Below are 22,851 nucleotides of genomic sequence, written 5' to 3' on the forward strand. Positions count from 1 at the left end.
CCGGGATCCACCATTCCCGGGGAAACCACTGCCCCCGGGAACCCACGGGACCCGGGATCCACCGACCGGACCCGGGGAAACCACTGCTCCTAAGGAACACACCGGACCCGGGATCCACCGACTGCTCCTGGGGATCCACCAGCCCCGGGGAACTCACCATCCCCGCTATTTATTTTAAGTCTGTGTAGCACATTTAGCAGTGGATAATATATCCAGCTCTGTTATTCCCAGTTTTCCAGCTACATGGGGTTGGGTTTACATTTCCTTTCTTACTTGTGGAAAAACCTAGGCAGCAGAAGGGGAAGTGATGTGTCCAAAATCAGTGGCAAAGCCACAGATAAAATTATGAAATGTCATTTCACAGATGCAATGAGAGGGAAGTGAAGCCTAGAAGACCCACTGCCCTGAGTCTGGCTCCAAGCTGAATTGGTGCTCCTTATTTTAAATACATGTGCATGAGGCGCATTTAGCAGAGAATAAAATATCTGGCTTTGTTTACCTTCTAGCGGGGAATCTGTGAGCTGGAGAGGCTGGGCTGGTTATTGGCTTTTCATGCCACAGACTTACGTCCACCTTGGAGCCCTTATGCACAGGGAAACCTTTTTAAAAGACAAATGAAGACATTTAATAAATATGGTCTTCATAGAAATGAAATGGCCCAAGCTTTGGCATCTATTCGCTGCCTACTTACGTGTGAGCACTTCACCTCCATACAGCTCTTCTTATTCACAGGTTTTTAACTACGTGGGGTTAAGTTTATAATTCTTTTACTTCTGGTAAAGCCTAGGCACCAGAAGGTGAAGTGACGTGTCCAAACTTGATGGCAAAGCCACTGATAAAATTAAGAGATGTACTTTCACAGGTGCAAGGAGAGGGGAGGAAAGGAAAACCTAGGAGAGCCACTGCTCAGGGATTTTCCAAGACACAACACTTCCAATAAATAGCCAAGGGGAGATGAAGCCTAACCCCTGCTTGTAGCTTTGGAAGACCTGGGCAGTGGCACCTGAGCATCCCTGCTGTGTCACGTCAAAAGGATTTACCTTGCAATGTGTTCCTCAGGTCTCCTGCAGAGCTGTGGTGCCTCTGTCCTGCACTATGAGTGATCCAGGGCAATTCTTCCCTCTCAGCATTCCCACCAGGCAAAGGAGTTGGCATTTCCTTCTGTCTGTCCACGGCTGTTGCTCCCTCAGTGCTGCCCACCAGGCCAATCCTGCCCAGTCCATGACATTCCCTATGGGATGCCTCATGTAGCACATCAGGATCTGTGGTGTCCAGAAGCATTTGTACAGTCATTGTCCTGTCTTGCTCATCCCTGGAAGTCTCAGGTTCTCGGGCAGAAGGAGGCTCACTGTAGACGTCCAGAGTTGTGTCTGTTGATTGTTTGTCAGCAGAGCCTTTAACCCAGCTTGCTGCACTCAGCCTCTCCCTTGCCATGTCAATCTTTTCTGCAAGTTCCTTGGACAGACTATGAATGGTTCTCACTTGATCCTGCTTGCTTCTGTGTGGAGAAAGTCCAAAAGATGAGTCCTTGGAGGAAGGTTTTGCATCTTTCTGAGGAGCAGAAAAGCTCAGAGGAGATGAATGCAGAGCTGGGGGAGAGCAGTCCCTCAAGTCTTCACATTTCAGAGGACTGAGAAACCAGCACTGGGATTCCAGTGGTGCTGCAGGACCTGATGCCTCCCCTTTTTTAGGTGATTGAGCTGTTTCTAGGAGTTGATTCCTGTCAAAAGAAACAAAAGAGAGGAGTATGTCTGCAGTGTGAGCTGAGAAAGATGCTTTCTAGGATGCCTTTTGAGTACCTGCCTCTGTGATCTTTAGGTGATAGAGGAGAGGATGTTTCATCCATCCAGGCCATGAAACTCGTTTCCAGGATTCCCCCACTGGTTTGCTCCTGAAAGAGAAGAGCCCATCAGTGTAAGCACTAAACAGCTGGCAACAGAAGGGTAATATTTGGCTTTTATTCCCCTTAATAATTGGCTCATGTAACAGGAAAACTGCTCACACCACACAGCCAACCTGTTTTTTTCACTCAGGCAATGGAGATTTCCAGGGTTTTAGCCCGAAGTCAAGGGTTCCAGCCCTACTAATGAGCCCAGCAGTTTATGCCATAATTATAAGCTAATTGCTCTATTTTTCTAGATAAAACTTTTTCTCCCTGGCACTTCAAAGCATTTGTATGAAGTGTTTCATGTCCTACATGGTGCTGCACTGATCAAGATTGGAGGGGGTTCAATCTGCCACTCCTTAGGACTCACAGGCTCAAGTTCACACTGAGGATTTCCTTTGGCAGAACCTGTTTTCCCAATGGATTTGTGCATCTCATCAGGACACGATTTCTTCCCAATAGCTTCTTTTTGCTTCCTGTACACTTCTTGTAACCTCTTCTTCCTCATCTCTGCAGCCTGCACCGAAGACTTTTTCTCTTCGAGGAGTTTCTTCTTTCTTTCTGCCTTTTTTCGGTACATAAATTCCCGAACGCTCTCAGGGCTGTAGGGGTGAGGTTTTTTAAGGTTTCCCCTCCTCTTTGAAGGTTGCTTAAGGTTTTCTTTCTCAGACTCTTTCTGTCTCTGAGGAGATGCACTTTTTCCTCTGCTGCAGCTTCCTGAGGTGCTGGGTTTGGCTCCATCTTTCACTAATGAAGGTTGTATCCCTTCCCCACTGAAGGCAGAGGGAATGCCCCAAAGTCCTGGTGAAGGAGAATGGATCCCTAGAGATTGCTGTTTCACAGCATCTCTGGGGAGCCTGATTAGTCTGTGTTCCTCACAGGACTGGCTTTGCAAGAGAAGGTTTCTGAGTGCTTGGTTTGCATCCCCTGCTGGTGCACTGCTGCCCCTTCCAGCCTTGCTGGGAGCAACCACAGAGCTTTGGAATCCAGGGCTCTTCCCCACAGGTTCATTTCCCTTTACTCCGGAGCTGCTTTCCATTGCTGGCATTGCCCCAAGTCCTCGACCTCTTTCCAAAGGTTCTGTGGGAAAGATTTGGAAACAACAATGATGTAATTACTTCAGAGAGTGACAATTCCTGTGTCTATAGTGTGCATCTCCCAACCTGCTTCCTACTGCAGCTCTGAGGACTATTTGCACATGTCTGTTGTAAAATCTGGGATATTCAAGGGAGAAGATAAATCTGTAAAGGTGAAAGGTGAAGTTGCAGTGGCCATTTTTTTTTGCAGGAGCCATTAAAGAAAGGTGCTCAGAAGGGCCTGGAAAGCTTTTTTCAATTAGGTTTAAAAACCCCTGTTTTAGTTTGTGTGCCAAAACAACCAGTGCTGTAGAGGGGCAGCTATACCAAAGGTCTTTGCTGTGCTCTGCTCTCCAGGTCTGCTCCTCAAATGTGGAAATGGAGGGGGTGGACCCAGCAGCCTTCTAGCCAACTTCTGACCTTCTCTCCATGCAGAAACACCAGGTAGATTCACACCTGAAACACAGAGTTTGTATTTAATTATTAAAGCCCCACATGTTCTTTGAAAGATTATTGTAACTCTCTTATTCAAGTCTATTTAATGGTGATTTCCAGGAATCACAATCAAGGTGTGGGGAGATAAAAAAATCAGTCAGAGCAGGTTTAAAATTTTTTTAAAAGTTGGTGCTACTTTGATAACAAAACATTTTTAAAGCACTCAAACTTTGGAGGCTGCCAGGGTCATGAATTAGACAAATTCAGGAGTGCTACATGTGAAGGTTCAGTGCTTTCCCAAGGCTTTACCATCAGCATTTATATCATTTAACACCTGTGGTATATTCACACAGTTCTTACTAGTTTTACTCAGAAATCACTGACTCCCAAAGGCCTCAAGTACACTGAGAAAAGGTCAGGACTTCCTGGGTACCAGCCCATTTGAGAACTGAAGGCAAGGGGATAACAAAATTATTCTTTTCCTTGTGATTACTTCAAACTCACCAGAGGAAACTAATTCATTTTTAAACTGGTGAGAATCAGCAGGATGTGGTGTGGAAGAATCAATGAAGGATACAGGACGAGGGACAATGTATAATGCAGAAATAAACAGTGCAGAATGCAGCACAAACAAATTACTCTTGCTTAATAGGTGGTGTCACATAATAGACAACATTTATCACTGTTTTACTTCATAATTTCAGATTGCATTCACAGCATGCCAATACTTGTGCATTTATGTATTTATTGCAAACACTTCTCCAGCACAAGGTGGCTGAACAGGTACTTAGCTGGGTTTCGCATGGAAATCCTCACCCCCAAAATCTCCCCCAATTAAAACACTCACTTTTTTTTTTTTTTAATAGGAAGGATTTTACTCTGAAATCAGTATCAGCCTCAGCTCATGTGGTTCAGTGCTCAGTCAATGGACTGAGCCAGGCTTTTCAAGCTGCTGCTCATAACTTGTCTGTGTGCTGAGCTGTGGGCAGCACCTCGGGGTCAGGGCAGCTGCTGGACACAAAGGACTTTCCAGAGACTGACTGGTCAGTGGGATTGCCCTGAGACTCCCCTATGCTTTGGGAACAGTGTAAGGCAACATCTTCTCCTCTGTACCATGGCCATGGCTGGAGTCACAGCCACCAGCTCTGATGTCTTCATTTGCAGCAGCCTCCGAGATGCTCTGCAGGCTCATGTGAATCGTGTCACAAGGGGAGTGATGTTTTTCAGACAAGGAAGAGCTGCACTCCCTGTGGGGCTGAAGTCACTTCCTATAATCCCATGGATTTCCTTTGGAAGCCTTCAGAGAAATTATCACCAGATCTGTGTGTGGTGTTCACAGCAGGAACACACAGGGAATTGCCAAGATCTGTTGGGCTCAGGAGTGCTGGGATCCATCCATGTCTTTAAGGAAATACCTTCCTGTATCACTTTGGCTTGTGTTTAGCAGTACTAAAAATGCAGGGTGCATTTATTTTGTAGCCTGTCTTAGTTCCTCTGAATGCACCAGACAAATTAATATGTGGAGCAAACAGAACATTGCTTCACATGTTGTTTATTTCAATTAAATCTTTTTTTTTATCTGCATCGTGTTCATTAACTACAGAAACTATGATGCTAAAGTTCAAGAGCAGCCTGCATTCCTGATGAGAACAGCTGATAGAAGAAAGTCTTTTGATTTAAATATTCTCCTGGGTTTTTTCCTACCTACGAACAGATGAATATTTTATAGCTGTGGTGACTTAATTTTTTGTTAACTACAGCAAATTTATAATTCATCAAATTCCTGAGTACTCTGGCTCTGACCCCTGCCCCTCATTCATCTCTTCATAGCCCTGCCTTGGCTCTTTCAGTGACAGAAACTAATAGCCAATAAAGACACCATGACACTGGCAGTTACAATGATGAATGCTTCACGTAGCATGGTCTTATTATGACCCACTCTCAGAGGAAGAGCAAGCCATTTTTCAAACAATCCATTAAAACAAAAAAAACCCAAAAAACAAACAAAAAAAACCAAACCAAAAAAAAACAAAAAAAAAAGAGAAGGAAATTATTAAATATTTAAAGACACCATGACACTGGCAGTTACAATGATGAATGCTTCACGTAGCATGGTCTTATTATGACCCACTCTCAGAGGAAGAGCAAGCCATTTTTCAAACAATCCATTAAAACAAAAAAAACCCAAAAAACAAACAAAAAAAACCAAACCAAAAAAAAACACAAAAAAAAAAGAGAAGGAAATTATTAAATATTTCATGCATTTTAAATCATACTTAGGTAGTAGAGCACACTATGCCCATAATTCCATCTGCATAGCATTAGAGAGCTTGGATTTTTTTCTTTCTGCTGCACACAAGTTACTTGGTGACTTGGCTGGTGTAAAGTACAACCCACAGCACTTCCACTTCTTCCCCACAACATCTGAATGCAACCACTTCTATGCAAAGCAATAGCATTAAATGGGTAAAATTACACCAGGGATTCAAAGCTGCCCTTAGAAATACCTGCCAAATAAAACTGAGAACCAGCAATTGAGACTTGGATAATTAATCCGACTTCTCACTGCCTTGATTTGGTCCCTGCTTGTCAGGCCAGGAAATCCCTGCCTTTGGTGGCACCCTTAATTCATTAGGGAAACTGAACTGAATAGGTGACAGACAGCTCTTCCCACCAAGGATGTATGACTTATTTTTCATTTCTGATGATTTTTGATCCTGGCAGGTCTGGAATTCAGCTGCTCCAGGCAATTCTGTCCATCAGTCCTTGTAATTTCTCACCGTTTTCAGCCTTACCTTTCCCCGCCACTGCTTTCTCCAGAACACAGGATGTGGATGAAAGCTGCCTCTGGTGTTCTGTTTGGATTCTCTGTGCTGAGCTTCTCTCTCTTTGGTCTTTAAACAGGAGGGGAAAATAAATCACAGAAAAGAATTAGTGTAGCTAAAATCAAACATGCTGAACCCAACAATCCAATCCTAATCCCATTCCCTTGGAATGTAAAAGCAGGAGTGTTTTTATTGAAACTGGTCACAAAAAACGCAGGACTCTTTTTTTTTATTTTTGTGGTACAGATGTGCCAGCAAAGGAAGCGTTGGCCTGGATCCATCCCTGAGGCTGTATCCATGACGCTGTCTGTCCATACCATGGTTTACTGTGCACACAGCCCTGACCTAACTGCTGCATCCAGTGGGTGCAGTGGGAGACCCTCCCCTTGGTGTCTCTGGAGATCCAGGCCAACCTTTCCATGCAGAGCAAACACTGAGTACTTGGGGAAGTTCCCAGTTATGATACCTCATTGCTAACCTGGGATCTTTGGGGCTTTTTTATAATCCCTTCCTTGTCCAGGGATGCTAAATCCTTCTCTGCCTGGTATTCTGTGCTCTTCATCAGGCAAGGAGAGAGCAGACTTGGGTTTGGAGCACTAAAACCCAGAAAAAGAAATGTTTCAGTCCCATTAGGAGCTGTGCAGATGCTGGTATTCAATAGCTGAGCTCCTGCATGTGTGGAAAGCAGCACTGGGCTCCCAGGGCTGGGCTGCAGGTGTCTGACAGAGGGAATATCTGGCAAAGCAGCTGTGACACACTTTTTGCAGCAGTTGAGTATAGGCAGACAAAGTGAACAAGATGCAGCTGAACTGAGTGTCTGGAGCTGTCAATCCCCAGCCTCAGAGTCTGTGTCTGTCCTGCAAGCTGAACAGTTTGTCTGGCAGTTCCCTCACTCAGTTGCGTAAAATGGTCTGGGTTAAAAACAAACTAAATAAGCCTTCCCTTGGGAATGTCCCAGAGAGGCTCAGCTCTGGCTTCTGGCTTTAGGAGGGGTAGCATCAGGCAGTGGTGACAGAAAGGGCTGCCTGATGCAGCTGGAAAGGGACACGTGGCTCCCACAGACCTGAGGGCAGCACCACAACATCCCTGCAAAAGGTGACGGGGAGCAAATCCAAGGGAAACGCCCCTGGAAGCTGGCAGTGTGTGACAGGGACGCCAGTGCCCAGTGAATTAACACTAATGCTATTACAGCAACAAGATTTATTATGTGCAGCTTTTCAGCTCTGCTCCTCTAGTGCTGTATTCCCTCAGTAATCCCCCTTGGCTGAGGCTGCCGGGCTGGCCCTGGGCAGCTCCTGACTCCACGCCTTGCTCCCAGCAATCCGAGATCTTAAACCACACTAAACTGAAGTGACAGCTGTAGATGGATGGTTCTTTGGCACCAAATTTAGCAGCAAAGCAGGATAAGGAGGTCTAATAATATTTGCTTTCAGAACCACACCAGTTCCACTGAATGAGCTGATAAATCCCCTGTAATGCCTCTGAACTACACAATTCCTGCTTTAAATACCTGTGGTGCCTTTCCTCCTTACTGTACTCCTGGCTCCTATTCCATGTTTTATATATGGCAAAAGGAAGAATGTGGGAGGAAAGGGGAGAAAAGAATAGATTTGCAGCAAATTCTTTACTATTTTGAGGAAAGAAATTTATGAATTTGTGTGTGCTGGGGAGGAAATCCGGTGAGGAAGTGAACTGAGCAGTGGGATGTACAGCACAGGGAGGTTTGTAGCTGCAGAAATAAATGGATTTATCACAAGAACATGGGTGATGCCCAGAGATACCACAGGGAGGGGTGGAATCCGCGGTGAGTTATTCAGCTGTGCCAAAGCACTGCTAGGGAATACCCAGTTCCAGCCTTTCTCCATGGATTCCAGACTGTCACTGACCTCTGTAAGCTGGAGCAGGAGGAGCAGAGGCCACTCTGCACACCTTTCTTTTCAGGGCTCTCTTTGGCAGGGGCTCTTTAGCGAAAATCAGGCGCTCCTGCTCTTGAGCTGCTGCTTGCTGTTTTCTCTTCTGCTCCTGGATCCTCTTCTTGAGTTGCTCTAACTTATTTTGGGGTGATTTTCTCCACAGCTCTTCCTGCTTCTGATCTCTGGCCTTGCTGGCTGCCGAAAGGTGGGATGTGGGAAGCAGGAGAGCCGTGGGCATGGGAGTGCTGCTGCCACACAGGACAGAGAAGGAGCTGCTCCCTGCACAGGAGAGAAGTGGGCGATGCAGGGAGCAGGGACATTTTTCCTTCTGGACTGGGAATCCTCTTGAATCTCCCTGCTGAAGGAAATTGTCCCTTCTTGGGCTGTCCAGGCTCTTTGCAGGGACCCATGTTCCAGCTGAGCCTTCGCCATCCACAGCCCAATTCCTGGCAGGGCTGCAAGGTCCTGAGGCTGCTCTGGGGGCCAGAGGGGTCATTCTGGACGGGCCAGAGGTCACAGCAGGGCTCTTGGGCAAACAGGTCTGTGAGCGAGCAGGGAAGAGAACAGCACAGCTTCCCCCTCTTAAGAAAAAGAGAAACAAGGGTCAGTATGTAGGAGGTATTATTAAATTTGTATAAATACACTGCCATGAGTGACTGCTGAGCTTGTACGTGTTCTGATGGCAACCTCGGCGTCTCCACAGAATCAGCATTTTGCCAGTCACCAGCAGTCTGGCAAATGAAGATAATATTAGGAGAGTACAGTGCAAATTGTGATCTGGTAAGAGAAATTATGAGCATGGGCAGAGAACTGATATCAGGCACTGCCTTCCTCCTCTGCCTTGTTTGTCACAACTGAGGGTGAAATTGCTTGGTGACTCTTTTGTTCCCTTTTCATTCTAAGGAACAGTAAGGTTCTAAACTTTTTCTGAAGTCCTGCATCCCAGAATTTTAAATCCCTTTACATGTGCCTTCACCAGCTCACCCCCCAAGTGCTGTACACTCAGGTTATCATTTACCTGTGGGCTGGAGCAATCTCACTGCTCTTTTTCTCACTCAAAGCTGTTTCATCTTTGTTCCTCTCGCCATCTACAGCACATCAAAACCGCGTCAGTGTCAAAATGTCAGAAATATGCCTTAACCATTAAATTCAAAGAGCAACTTTTACTGGGGACTATCCCCCAAACAAACCTGGCCCAGAAATATTAAATAAATATAAAATAAACAAGAAATAAACATGAAATAAACATGAAATAAACATGAAATAAGTATTAAAAAAAAATATATATAAAATATATATTAAAGGCTGGCAGCTGAAACTGTTCCCAGCCGATAAACCACCTCAAAAACAAATACCCAGCAGATGTAAAAATAATAAGTGAAGTCTGTTCTTGTAATTAGTTTTTAAGAATGTTCTGGATTTGGGTTACATTTCCTGCTTTTTTCTTCTCCCACTTTATCTTTTAGAAATGATTTTAAACACATTATGTAGTTCCTGCCAAAGTTAGCAAACAAAATGCTGCATTTACATCACTTCAGTTGTCTCTGGAGAATAAACCCTCAGAGGAGAAGCACAGGGAGCTTTTGCTGTGCTGTAGCTGGTGGGTGTTAATGCTGCAGCTTTTGCTTGAGTTCTCCCCAGCAAGATGTGACTTCCTGAGCATTGTGATATTTTGCTGGGAACACTACAGAAAGCTGATGAAAATACACACTTGCCTCCATAAAGAGGGGTTTTCACTATCTCCTGCCACCTTCCCTTCCCTCCAGCACCAAAGCAGTCCCATCTCAGCGGTTTCCCAGTAACTCAGAACTCACCAAAGCTCTTTTCGTGCCAAAGCTTTCTTCTGGCTGCCTGTGATTTGGCACAGCTCCACGTTTGATGATAAAATTTGTTTTCAATCCTTTGTAGCTGTGAAAAGGCAGATTTTTCTTTTGAAGGGAGACATATGTTTTGGTTTATTTCTGGAGTAGTTTTTTGCTGGCATCCGCTGCTTCTCTGATTAATTTTGCAGCTCCTAGTTACTGTGTAAATACTGGCCTGTCTGAGCATGTTCCATGTGGTATTTCCTACAGTTGGAAAGAATGCAATTGACTGGGAGGATAAGAGGTGAAATCACCTCTCTCCTTTATTGCCACTTTGCAAGTACGTGTGCCTCAGATTTTTACTGATGTTTTTAAGTACAACTTAAGCTGGAAGTGACCCCAGCCAAGAGCAACTCCAGCAGTGGGATGCTGCTGTCAGGTCTTTGCTGTGCAAGCAACACCCTGTGGATTTGGATAATATCCTGCATTTATCCAAGGAATGTCAGTTATGGTGGCAGCTGCTGTGCTCACAACTCCATCATGTTCCCCACGAAGAGGATGATAAGACAGGGAGAATCCAGAGAATGTCCCAGCTGTTGTTCTGCTCAGGGCTTCAACCACAAGCAAGGCAAAGCTTTGTCTGTTCTTGTCATTAAGTTTGTGAGTGTTGTGAAATAGGGTAAAATTATTTGCTTTTCCCCTTATCCTCTCTTTGTTATTTAGCAAATAAAGAGGTGATGTGTTCACTGGGAAAGAACAAACAAATAGCAGGTTTACATTGCTTTCAATTACAATATTTCCATGGAATTAAGCCGTGGAGGTGATGAACAGGCAGCTGACAGAAAGAGATAAAGGTTTGTGACAGCAAGTGCTCCCTGAACTGCACATACCACTGCTTTGGCTTCCTGGAGACTCTTCCAAGCCAAGGCCACAGCTGTGGAATCCAGAGAGGAAAAATGTTTTAGCATCTCTTCACTATTGACAGTTTCCCCTCATGCCCAAACCAGGACAGATCATTGAGCTGGTGGCTGAAACACAGAACTGCTCCTGAAAAATTGTGTCTGGGCTGCTTTTGTATCTCAATGTGTGCTGAGTTCCATCAGAGCTAAAGATCTCTGGGCTATGCTAGTGCTTATTCAGCAAAATCCTTGCTGATACTAGCACACATTTTAAAAAGACTGAGCTGAATTTCCCAATTCAGTCCTATTTGTAGTAGTTGCTTACAAGAAAAAAATCCCATTCAGGACTAGTCATGAAAGAATGGCTCATGTCTTTTTATGGAAAAAAAGTAAGTGCCACATCAGACACAGAGAAGCTCCTGCTGTGAACTCATTGAATGCACTCGACAGAAACTGAGCTGTGATGCTTTCAGGCTGAGGAAGGTTCACAGAGCAGGTTTCTTTAGAAAGCAGCATGAAATTGGGGGGGTTGGTGTTGCTGTTAGGGCTATGAACAGTTACAAAACTCCCCAGCACTCTCCAAACTTTAAAATATTTGCTCCACTGTGCCTGAAGTCACACAATCCAGATTAAACTAAGCACTAAAGTGTTTCCACAAGAGATAAATCCTCGGTTTAAAATAAAGTTACCCAAGTCTCTGCTATGACTGTGCAGAGCAAAGTGGAAACTCATTACCCACACACCAGTTAGAGGATCCAATTCTCCAGAGGCAAAGCTGTTCTCCATCTTTCGGCTCTGCTCCAGCTCTGCTTACTCGGTCTCCATGTCTGAAACAACCATGCAAAGGGACCGGTCACTGCTGCCCTCTGAGAACAACCCAGGGCATTTATATGCTGATGGGAATATAAATTTTCTCATCTCTAATTGCTGACTGCCCGTGAAGAGCCTCAGCATTTACATTTCTGTGGTGTTTGCAAATCTTACCTGCTATTATTAATTTCTCAGCCTCGTGACAGAGTCTTAGGAGAGACACGGATATGACAGAGCTGGTAAATGTCCTGCTGTGGGTCAGTGCGCTTTGCAGAGCTGCCTGGGAGCTCAGGGATGGTCAGAGAGTCAGGAAAATCAGCTCCATCCATCCATCCATCCATCCATCCATCCATCCATCCATCCCCTCCATCCATCCCCTCCATCCCCCTGTTCCTGCCCGTTCAACACTTACCTTTTGAAGCCTCAGCCATGCATGGAACAGAATCTCCACTTAGGAGCTGTGCAAAAGCCCTTCGGAGATGATCTGCAGCCTTTCAAGAGTGGCAAATCCCCAAGGCACTTCCAAAGGGAGGTGTGAGACCGATCCCAGCACTGAACATCCCATGTGCTGCTCCTTCCCTGGTTGAGCCATCCACAGGCTCCCTGCTACCAGCTGGGAATGCAGAAGAGCCAGTCCCTGCCCTGCCCATGAGTCCTGGGAGGAGTGGGAGGACCGGAGGAGTCCCACCAGCCCCTCCAGGGCTCAGCCATCGCCACACCTTTGTTTGTGCCCCTCCGCGCAGGGCGACAGCGGCCACAGCACAAGGGGGGGCCTGTTGGGAGCAGAGGAGAAAACAAACAGCAACAAGAGGAGCCTGAATGCTGATCTCAGTTTGCAAACACGTGGCAAGATGCCAGCAGATTTCGTGACAAGCCCTTGTGTCCTTTCCAGGGCTTTTGGCATCCTGGCAGTGACCACTGGCAGGGCTGGGTGGCTGCAGAGGACAGGGCAGGGTGACCAACCTGAGGCCCAGGTGGGAACAGCTTTGCACTTTTGGGATGCCAGAGCAAGGAGAGGGACCAGACCTCCCTGAGTCCTCATCCCAGGGCATCTTTCCTCATTGCAGAGCAGCTCTTCCCATTCCAGGGCATCTCTCCTCACACCTTCCCCTGTGGGCTCACCCAGCGTTTGATCCTGCTCTCAGTCACACCTGAATCCCTGCTTTCAAGAGAGCAGAGGGCTTAATTTTTAGGTTCTATTTAGGGGAAAATTAAAATTAAATTAAAAAAAAAAAAAGTTTTCTGGTCTTTATAAGCAAAATCTTTATAATATAAAATAAATGTATACTAAAGTCTCAGGTGAGGCTTTTCCCCCTTTGTGGCTATCACTTATTTTAAGTGTCACAATCTTTTAAGTGTTAGTATTTGAAATCAGTGGGTAACCGTTCATGTTCTCCAGGTTTCGGGTTATCTGGAGGGAACAGTCTGATGAGCCAACAGCAGAGGGCAAACGCAGCCTGCACACGGGAGCTGCAGCACTCGGTGCTGGGAGCCTCCCGGCCCCAGTTTGTGCCGGGACAAGCCAGGAGAGCAGCAGGTGCCACCTCGGACAAAGCCAACCTGCAAAGGGAAGCAGCAGCAAAACTCACAAGACAGCCACGAATCACTTTCCTTTGCATTTTCACTTCTTGACGAAGCATCTGATGGACTTTAGTGGGCTGTGGTATCCTGGACTGAGGCCTGACAGTGCATTTCTTACAACCCCTTAAAATTATGGCTGCAAATAGCCATAAAACACATTTATTCTTGCCCCACTTACTGCTGTTGGGGGTTGAATTTCAGTGAGTACCCCAAGAAAAGCCTCTGGATCCTCTTCTCCCACCCCACTGCAGAGCAGAGAGAGCTGAGTGCTGTTCTATCAGCATTTTGGTTTATATTGAATCTGACTCCCTTTTCTGGTTTATATCTTCAATTCTTTGTTCATTCTTCATAACTCTACAGATTTGCTTCTAGCAGCAATGTCAGGATTGTGAGTGTTGGTTATTACTGGAAAGCACTCAGAGGGTGAGGCAAGACACTGGCACCACATCCTTTCATGCCCACGGATCCCTGTGGTCTCCGAGAAGTCCTCTTGAAGAAACAGACTCAGCCTAATCTAATAAATGTCCCTGCTCAGAGCCTGTGCTTAGATATCCCCAGCAGTTCAGCTTTTCAAGTCTAACCAAACAAGGAATTCCTGAGCTGCAGACTGGAGTCGCAAAGTTCCCGTTTCAAGCTGTTCCAAGCCAATGTTCTGGCCTGATTAGAGGTTTCAGTGCTGGGAATGCAGAGCTGGTCCAAGAGGGGAGCCACAGCTATTCCGGGTGCACAAGTGATAAGAGCCCTAATTGCAGTCTCTGGGCTCAGGGGCAGCCACTGTGCCAAGGGAACCTCAGAGAGGAGAGAGAACACAATGTGCAACCTCACAGCAGCAGGAGGGCGACCCTCAGGGAAGATTTGGGAAGATGGGAAGCTGTGACAGCCACCAGGAAAGCCCAGGGCTGCTCCCAGCCTGCAGGGATGATGGAAGAGCCAAGTGGAGCCGGAATGCCTGTGGGCAGAGCTCTCGGCAGGCAACGCTTCTCCGGTCCCTCAGGTCGCACTGGCGTCTATTTTGGCTCCGTATTTTCTCAGCAAGCTGTCGGAGCTGACGAGAGCCAGGAGAGTGACAGATTGCCACTGTGTTATGCTGCACATCTTGCAGTGTTAGACCACAAATCTGCTGAGAGATGAAGTGAAACCTATCACTGGGCCAAATCCCACTTCTGCAGCGTGTGAAACTCCCAAGTCAGGGAGCCAAGTGTGAGCTGAGGCAACGAGGAGCAAATCCATCAGGATTTTTATTTTAGATCTGCATGAGCGAAATGAGCCAGTCATGTACAGCTCTGTCCTGCTGACTGCACGGCTCCTGTCAACACGGAACCAAGGCAGGAACAGGGCCCGGGTTTGCATCAGCCCCCAAACACTGAATTTCCCCTACAGAGATACTCCAACCACCACCTACTCATTTTAGCAAATCAGACAACAGGCTGTGGCATGTTCAGAGGAGGTTTGACAAAGGAATTTTAGGCTTTTTCTGGAAAGGACATTGCAGAGTTTCTCATCTAAGAACCTGCCAAGGGAGGTGCAGCTGACCTCCCACACATTGTCCGGGTGTGAGTCTTCTTTTTTCCCAACCAGCACTTCCCACTTACACACACGATTGTGAATGGGGTAAGTAGTGCCCAGTTCTGCCACACTCAGAGCTCCAGTGTGGATTTCTGGTGTTTTTGCAAGGCAAAGGCAAGTGGCTTTGGTATTTACTCAACCCTGTACGAGGCTGTTTGGAGCCTGGAGGTTTGTTTGACATGGACTCACCTCCCAGAAGCTTCTGCTGCTGTGCACTGTCACTGTTTAGGAAATATTTCACCCAGTAACCCACAAGGTCTAGCAAAATTCAGGAAGTGCAGATGTACGTGCACCAAACCCAGAAATTCCTCCTAAGTCTCAGTGTTTTGACATTTTTGCAGCCTCCAGACATGCCCCAAGAATCTTCCAAACAACCCACAGCTCTGGCAGACACACTCCTTGTATTCTCTTGCTGGTTTGCTCCCCGTGCCTGGCTTTGTGGGAGTGTTGTGAGTTCCCTCACTTCTGGGAAACAAGTCCAGCTAAAAGGAAAGAAAATGGTATTTCTTTGTTGATTTTCTTACAGTGCCTGACTAAGCAATTTTCATTGCAAACCATCTTCACAGCAATTCTCAGTTAGCAAACAATCGAAGCCCAAATCGAGACTTCGATTGCAAGCTGGATGTGACATGAATTTTGTAGTGAGCATATGGAGGGAAGAGGCAGCTGATAAAAAAAACCAAGTGCACTGCTCTGAAGTCTGACAGCCAAGGCCCCAATCCCACACCCACTGGAATCTGTGACAAAACACCACCTGAAGTTAAAAGGGACAAAGATAAAGACACTTCCTAAATTGGGATTTGATTTGAACCTGCGAGGAGCTTAGGGGACCACTACGCTTTGAAGTCATTCTTAACAGTACTTATCATCTCTCAAATCAGCAGCATAATAACACTGAGACAAATGGGCTGCCCCATTAACGGTGCCATGTCACAGTTCCTGAGATAAGACACAGATTTCTTCCTCCACAGGTAATGTTGTGAGATATCAGTGTTCATGTAAAACACCCAGAGACAGGGGAGGAGTCTGATTTTTGCTGGTACCACTGATAACTTTTCCTCTTTTCCTTTCTCAGTCCTAGCAGATGAAATTCCTAATTCCTTCCTACGTTGTTGGGAAGCAGCAGATCCTTTTCCCATGGGCTGTGCCATCCCCTCAGTGACTGAGTTGCAGTGAGTGCTGAGAACAGCTCAGATGCAGGTGGGAGGCTGCTACGAGGCTGCCCAAGCTCAGGGAAAGATTTGCTGCAACAGAGACACGCTGCCTTTGCTTGGCTGAGAGCCAGAAACACAAGGGAATATCAAGCTTGTCTTTTCCTACTGATGTCCTAAAATAACAGGAGTAATGTGTGTCAGGATAGAACCAGACCTTCAGAATATCTGGATGTTGTGCTGCCTGCCAAGTGATGTCTGGCAAAGGGCAAGTGCTCTCTTGATGGGCTAAAATACAGATCCATCATCCAGTTATTGGGGGAAAGTGTGTTAAGATAGGAAATAGCTATCCATGGCCCGTTTGGGTTTTTTTCCTATCAATAGGAGACTATGTGAATGGAATCTGAAGTGTAAAGGGAGGGGGGGCTGCCTGCACTGTGCAGTGGAATGTGGGAGAGCACAGGATTGCCATGGAAACCCGCTGTAGTAAACGGGGCTCTCCAGCTGCAGGAGAGGATTTATAGTGCCAGGCTGGGAGTGGGCAATTTAAATCACCAGTCTACAGGTAAAATGGCACATTTCCTTCCACCTTGTCTCCCTGCACTGCAAAGTGAGAAAGGAAGGGTACGTGGGTGGTGAGAATTACAGTACAGAGTGATGAGGTATCTTAAAGCCTGACCTAAAACATTCAGCAGCTGATGCAAAGGTCCTTGTGGATTTTGGTGGCGGCAGGAGCAGCCCCATGTTCCCTGTGCCCCAAACCAGAGCAGCAGGCACAATACCTGTGTCCAACAACCTCAGAGGGACGAGAAGCAGAGTCCATTCCCTGCTTGCATAACCTACAGATGGGAAATCCCACAGCTCAGGGATGCTCCCAGTTTGTTCTTTTGGTTTGGAGCTGGGGAAGAATCCATCTGGTAAAAGCCCCAAACCAGCCTGTTACACCTAAAAGTGAGACCAAATATGCTGTGACAGGCCCTGCTCTGTAACAAGGGATCAGAGAAGTGGGGAATGATTTACAGTGTTCAGATGCCCCCATTTATTGACATTCAAGCACAGTGATCTATGGAGTGCTGTGAGACAGCAACAACATTATTTTTGCAGTGCTGCCTTCATCACCATTTATTACCAGGTCCTGGGTGCCTGAGCCCATAATTTCCTGGATCAGACACCACACATCTGTGTGATCCCATTCCCAGCTAAGAGCAGTGGTTAAATCTGACTTCTATGGAACCACCATGGGGCCAGGCTGGGCTTTAGCTCCACTAAGTTTAACTAATTTGCCTTGTTGTCATAGTAAACCTCAAAATCTCCTGATTTACCATGCCTTAGTGTGACTGGATTGAAACATGCAGGTTGCCACACACCTGGGTATATTTGTGTCATTAAATATAAGAAGGAAAATTCCTTTTGAGCTGGAAAATGCCGAGTCCTTGGCAGCAAAGTCTCAAAGCTCTCTGCACTCTGGAAGGGTGTTTTATTGTGCTCCACAGCTTTTTCTTCCCGTGTTACTTTGTTCTGCTTCAACCTTTCAACAAGGCATCAGACAGCTACCAAAAATGGCAAGATTTAGCCTCTTCCTTCAACAAGAATGATATGTTCAAAATCCAAACAGTCCAATCAAAATCTGGGAATTGGGTCCTCCTGTCGTACCTCTGCTGCTGCCTGTTTCGAGTCCTGCCCACACAGCAGATGCTGCCAGCCAGAGTTCCACTTCCCTGCTGCATTTATTCCTCTCTGGAGTGCTCTCCTGGTGCCTTCAGCTTTTGAAATCCCTCCTTTCACCTTTCAGCTTTTTATATCTACTCAGCAATTTGCAGGCCATTAATCTCAGCCCTGGCATCAGAGCTGCTCTGCCCAGTCCCAGCTGGGACACCAGCACGACTACCAGAGGTTATGAGAGCAGAGGAGCTTTATAGATCCCACTTGCTAAGAACAGTCCCTGGGGTTGTTGACCCTTTGCTCATAAATTCACCTGATTCCCCTCGATTATATTTATTTCACCACTAAATGCCAATCCAAAGCAGTGTCAGTGGAGAAGCAGCAGGCTAAGCCAACACAACAGGCCATCTCCTGCCTTGTTACGCTCCGTCAAGTCAGGTTGCCCTCAGATTTGCTGGAGTTTCATTCCTGGTCTCCCCTGGGATGCCAGGCAGCACAGTCATTTAACCCAAGATCATTTACGACTGACTGGAATTTTTTCGTCTGGCTTTTTTTTTTTTCCCCCCTCTGTCTCTTCAGATAACAATGCAAACCAACAAAAATATTGCCTTATTATTGACAAAATGAATCTATATGGAGCTAAGTGCAAAGGAAAATAGATACCAGTGCCTGCCCATCTCCAATGGAAAATCAAGCCAGCGTATGTTGAAGGCTCGATTCCCTGCTGATGCAGAGTGGTGCAGCCCTGTGCCAGCAACCAGAGCTCTCCCAGTTTATGTAAGCAGGGAAGCTGACCCCGAGGAGTTTCTGTTCGTTTGCAGCAAGGGGTAGGCGTGGTAGAGAAACAGGAGACCCTGGCTACCTGGAAATGATGGTTATTTAGGGGCAGAGACATCGGGAGCAAGGAGTGTCATCACTGTGCAAGAACTTGGTAAGAAAATGTGGACTTGATTAATTTTTCTGGTAGGAAGGTGTTGAGTTTGTAGAGACCAAGATCCATGCGAGGGAAATGTGCTGTCCTGTCACCGCCCGGACTGGAAGGGTTCCCACATGCCCCTTTTTTGGTTTCTATGACAACATCATTTAGCTCTGGAGTGAAAGTCAAAAGCAGCAGCCAGGAGGGAGGGACACTGCTCCGAGGAGCCACCGCCTTCAGTGCCTTTGCTTTTCCAGGGAAAAGAGAGGGGATGGAGACTGTAGACATAGACCAACAGAGCTTTGCCAGTCCCAAACCTCTCCCTCAGAACCAGGAGTGTTCTTTTCCAAGCTGCAAACAACGAAGGACACAAATATTTGATCCCACTTGGAGCAAACGGTGCCATTCATTCCCCACCCCCCCCCGGGCCATGCAGGCTGTTAATCACCCACGGGATCGATACACCACAAACACGCTGAGATTTGCCAAGCCGGGGAAAATATCAAATATCGATGGATAACCCTGATCAATGGGTAAAACGAGAAGAGTGTTTTCACAGCTAACAGGGCAGATTGTCTAATTAAAGATCTGGCATAACACAAACACTGGGTGAACGCTGCATCAGCCCCAGAACCTGTGTTTGAACGGCAGCATTTTTAACCACCGTTCTTCCACACATCACCTAATGCAGGCTGCACTCTGCTGCTAAGAAGTTAATTGTGCCACTGTTTAATTACCTGCATTTAAAAATCACCTCTTATTTCCAGACTGAATTTGACTCGATGCAAGTTCTGGATGTGCCACTTTCCCCTAGACCAAAACACTTCCTATTCCCAGAAATTTTCTTGTCTATAAATTTAAGTCTCACCCACGATTAAGTCAGACTTTAAAATTCATTTAAGTAAATGGAACCAATTCACCTGCCAGTTTTGCATCACTCCTGTAGGTGATATTTACAGTCTTGGCTGCAGTGCTACTTTGGGGTCTTACACTTGGTTTGGCAGCTCCCAGTAGCCCCCATGGCCTCTCACAGCCCTACCAAACAAACCAATCCCACCTCTCCCATTAATTGTTACTGTCCTAAATCCCCTTTTTTTTAAACACAAACTTTACCACTAACGTGCTCCTACTCATTCTCTAGATCACTGATAAAATGGGGATTGATAAAAGTGTTGGATAACACTGTACCAAGAGTAAATCCTTTTGGACACACTAGAAATTCCTTCATCAGATAATTACTTTTTGATGCATGTTACTAATTTTTCCATCCATTTAAAATAAGCTACATTGAATTTTTTTTTGGGGGGGTACTATTTTTAACAGAATGTCATGCAAGATTAAGTCAACTGCTTTGCAGAGGTCTAAATCTATTATGTCAGCAGAATTATCTTTATTAACTAAAATTACATGAAAAATTGCTTATTTGATGAGCAGTTTTCTGGAGCAAGGGCTTGACATTCCACAGCCCTTTTGACTGCATCCCATATTAGCATTGCACCAGCACTGGATTAATGAGGTACTTGGGTAATCCCACTTACTTTTATTCTAAGATATTTAATAAAATCACAGAATCACAGATGGGTTTGGGCTGGAAGGGACCTTAAAGCTCTTCTCGTTCCAACACTAGATACCTTCCACTGTCCCAGGCTGCTCCAAGCCCCATCCAGCCTGGCCTTGGACACTTCCAGGGATGGAGCAGCCACAGCTTCTCTGGGCACCCTGTGCCGGGGCCTTGCCACCCTCACAGGGAAGGATTTCTTTGGGCCTTTGAAACTTTCTTTGCGTTCTGTTATTTGCTCAAAAATAAGCATTAATGGTGTCTTCCAGTTACCAGTCCTAAAATGAGAATTATTACTTTTAGAAAATGCTGCTTAATGTTGCTACAATATTGTCCTAATATTCTGTGAGAATGCTAAGAACAGTCTTCCCTTCAAGTGCAAAAAATACAGAAAAATGTGTACAAACTGAGCAGAGTTGAGCTGTAAATGGTGGTATTTTTGCACTGGCTTTCATTGCTGATTAGGAACTTGATGGGTTCAGACCTGAGCCTGTGGTTTGATGCAGTTTTGGTGATAACCAGAATGTGCTTCCTGTCACCACGTGCTGGTTTGGGGACTGGAGGGGCTCTGCTGCAGGAGCCTCGGTGACCTTGTGGTTGGTGACAGAGTCACTTCACCAGCAGCTTCTTCTCCACCTGCCTCTGATTCACAGAATTGTTGGGAGTTAAATAGAAACAAGTTCCACCCTGAGTGTTTGGAAAGCACTTGCAGAAGCTTGACTAAATAATGCAATTACACTGCAAATATTGGCAATCTGCTTAAAAACAAACCCAAACATGCTCATAGTTAATGTCATTACCAACAGTTACAACTTAAAAAGGAAATAAAGCCCCCTTCAAAGGTGAAAATATGTATTTCCCCCCCGGGCTTTCAATTCTTAGCACAAGATTACTCTTTATTTCAGTCAATGCCAACAGGAGGTTTTCCCAGACTTCCAGCAGAAGAAATTGGGGTTTTGTCTGTTGACTCTTGGAAATTGAAGTTGGTTAAACAAACCCACTGCCAACATTGTAAATAGAAGCTGATCATGACTGAGCTCTGGGATATTTGTCTGAGCAATAGAGTTTTGATGAGGTGCTTCCAAGAAAAGCTCCCTGGTACTGCCACCAAAGCTTCCAAGGCCAGAAAATCCAGCATATTTCTGGTGAGCCCCAAGAGAGCCTCCCACTACCCTGTTTGGGTCTTGGTTGAAGCTCTCTTGGAGCAGGCACCACCAGGCTGTTGAATTCTGCAGGAACAGAAGAGCTGCTCCCAGGCAGTGAGAAGGGATGGGAATTTACCAAGGGATGAGAAAGAAGCAGAGATGTTCCTTGAGCATCAGAGCTTGCTGCAGACATCACGGGGGTGCCAGGGCGAGCTGGTCCAGTGTCCCTTAGGAAACTGCATCTAGAGAGGAGATGCCAGGGCACAGAGGAGGTTGGCACGAGGCAGAACTCTGCCACAACACACATCAGCTCCTGTGCTTGAAACTTTCTGAGTTCAAAAGCCTTCCCAGGCACTCTGTACACTCATTCTGCTCCGAGGTAAAGAGCAGGATTTCAGTGGAAGAGGAGCTGCTGGTTTGTGGATCCAAGGGATACGTGACGTCAGCACGAAGGCATCAGGACAGTCCCCTCTGGCCTTGCCTAAAAAATCCCCATCTCCCCAGCAGGCCAGTGCCAGGCCACAGGGTTCCATTTCATCAAAGCCTCTACAAGGCTGGGAGCAAGGGCATTTTAAGGGTCTCTTGCTATTTATTTAATGAAGCATTTTCAGTCAAGCTTGAAAGCTGAAGGAAGCGGATGAGCTCTGTTGCTTTGTTTGCCTCCTCTGAGGCCCCGAGGAGCACTAATGAAAAGGAAATCCAGGGACATCAGAGACACAGGATGTGTAAATATGCACAAAGCAAAGGCCAAATCCTCAGGTGCACCCAAACACCAGGGGATGTAACCTGTGAGAACCATGAAGGTCTTGATGTGTGTTTTCAATGCTGTACCAGCAGAGAGGGCTGGGCCCAGGGTGGGGAAAGAAAGGTAAGAGCCCACTGGCTGTGTTCCTGCCCAGGTTCTGGGAAGGGCTTGCATCCAGCTGTACTGCCCAACAGGAATCTTACCCAGCCCCAAACTGGGCAGCTGAGCTCTCCTGAGCCCCAGAGGGTCTCTGTGCTCAGCAGCTGTTGCTGTTTCAGGAGTGCCTGCACACAGCTGAATTAATCAGAGGAGCTCGTTACTCAGAGCTTTTCCTGAATGTCTGTGCTCCAAGACGTTTTTAAAAGAGACAATCACAGTCAGTAAAACAACTCTTCACTCTCAGATGATCCTCTTTATTTCACGTATGAATAATATTCCTGGCTGTGAGTCTCTATTACAGGTTATCTGCAGATTGTAATAACCTTTTGTGCTTCTACTTTGGAGATGAAATAATGGTTCCTCACTGAGTCCTTCTCTCTGATGAGAGGAGTGTTGTTGCCTTAGGACCAGACTCAGTGGAAAGAAGGATTGTAAAAGCCCTTGAAAACTCTAATTTCTTTACAGGTCCTGAAGAAACAGCTGTGTGGCACAGCAGTTTTATTTGGACCTGTTCAATCTTTCAGAAGCATGGAGGGTTCTCTTCCCCAAACACAGACATTGAACCTTGTTCTTAATTTGTTGTTTTAAGTAAAGGAATAGCTAAGCACTCCGGCTGAAACCCATCCCTGCTCCCTCCCCACTTCCCTGCCTGGCTCTGGGCTGTTCAGAGGAGGATGTTGTTGCAACTCACGTAATTATGCTTTATGAAGATCCCAAAGCCAA

At 46.2% G+C, this 22,851-nt stretch overlaps 1 protein-coding gene and 1 long non-coding RNA gene across 2 annotated transcripts in view; both read right to left on the reverse strand.

Moving 5' to 3' along the window:
- Positions 1–10,151, reverse strand: part of CCDC187 (coiled-coil domain containing 187) — a 23,186-nt gene extending 13,035 nt beyond the window's left edge. Inside the window, exons 1-9 of the mRNA XM_017745399.1 lie at positions 9,949–10,151; positions 9,153–9,222; positions 8,108–8,715; positions 6,192–6,290; positions 3,289–3,417; positions 2,256–2,965; positions 1,800–1,891; positions 1,041–1,720; positions 500–599 (exon numbers count right to left, since the gene is read on the reverse strand). Of these exons, the coding sequence (XP_017600888.1) occupies positions 500–599; positions 1,041–1,720; positions 1,800–1,891; positions 2,256–2,965; positions 3,289–3,417; positions 6,192–6,290; positions 8,108–8,630 (2,333 nt within the window). The 5' untranslated portion in view covers positions 8,631–8,715; positions 9,153–9,222; positions 9,949–10,151. The remainder of the gene's footprint in view (positions 1–499; positions 600–1,040; positions 1,721–1,799; positions 1,892–2,255; positions 2,966–3,288; positions 3,418–6,191; positions 6,291–8,107; positions 8,716–9,152; positions 9,223–9,948) is intronic.
- A 674-nt stretch (positions 10,152–10,825) lies between these two features.
- On the reverse strand, positions 10,826–12,370 carry LOC108449468. Its single transcript, XR_001865621.1, has 3 exons — positions 11,820–12,370; positions 11,579–11,662; positions 10,826–10,870 (listed from the first exon to the last, which is right to left on the reverse strand). It is a non-coding gene; the product is annotated as an uncharacterized LOC108449468 (long non-coding RNA).
- Positions 12,371–22,851: the final 10,481 nt, after the last annotated feature.

This window comes from Corvus brachyrhynchos, unplaced genomic scaffold (assembly GCF_000691975.1).
Source record: "Corvus brachyrhynchos isolate BGI_N302 unplaced genomic scaffold, ASM69197v1 scaffold59, whole genome shotgun sequence".
NCBI lineage: Eukaryota > Metazoa > Chordata > Aves > Passeriformes > Corvidae > Corvus > Corvus brachyrhynchos.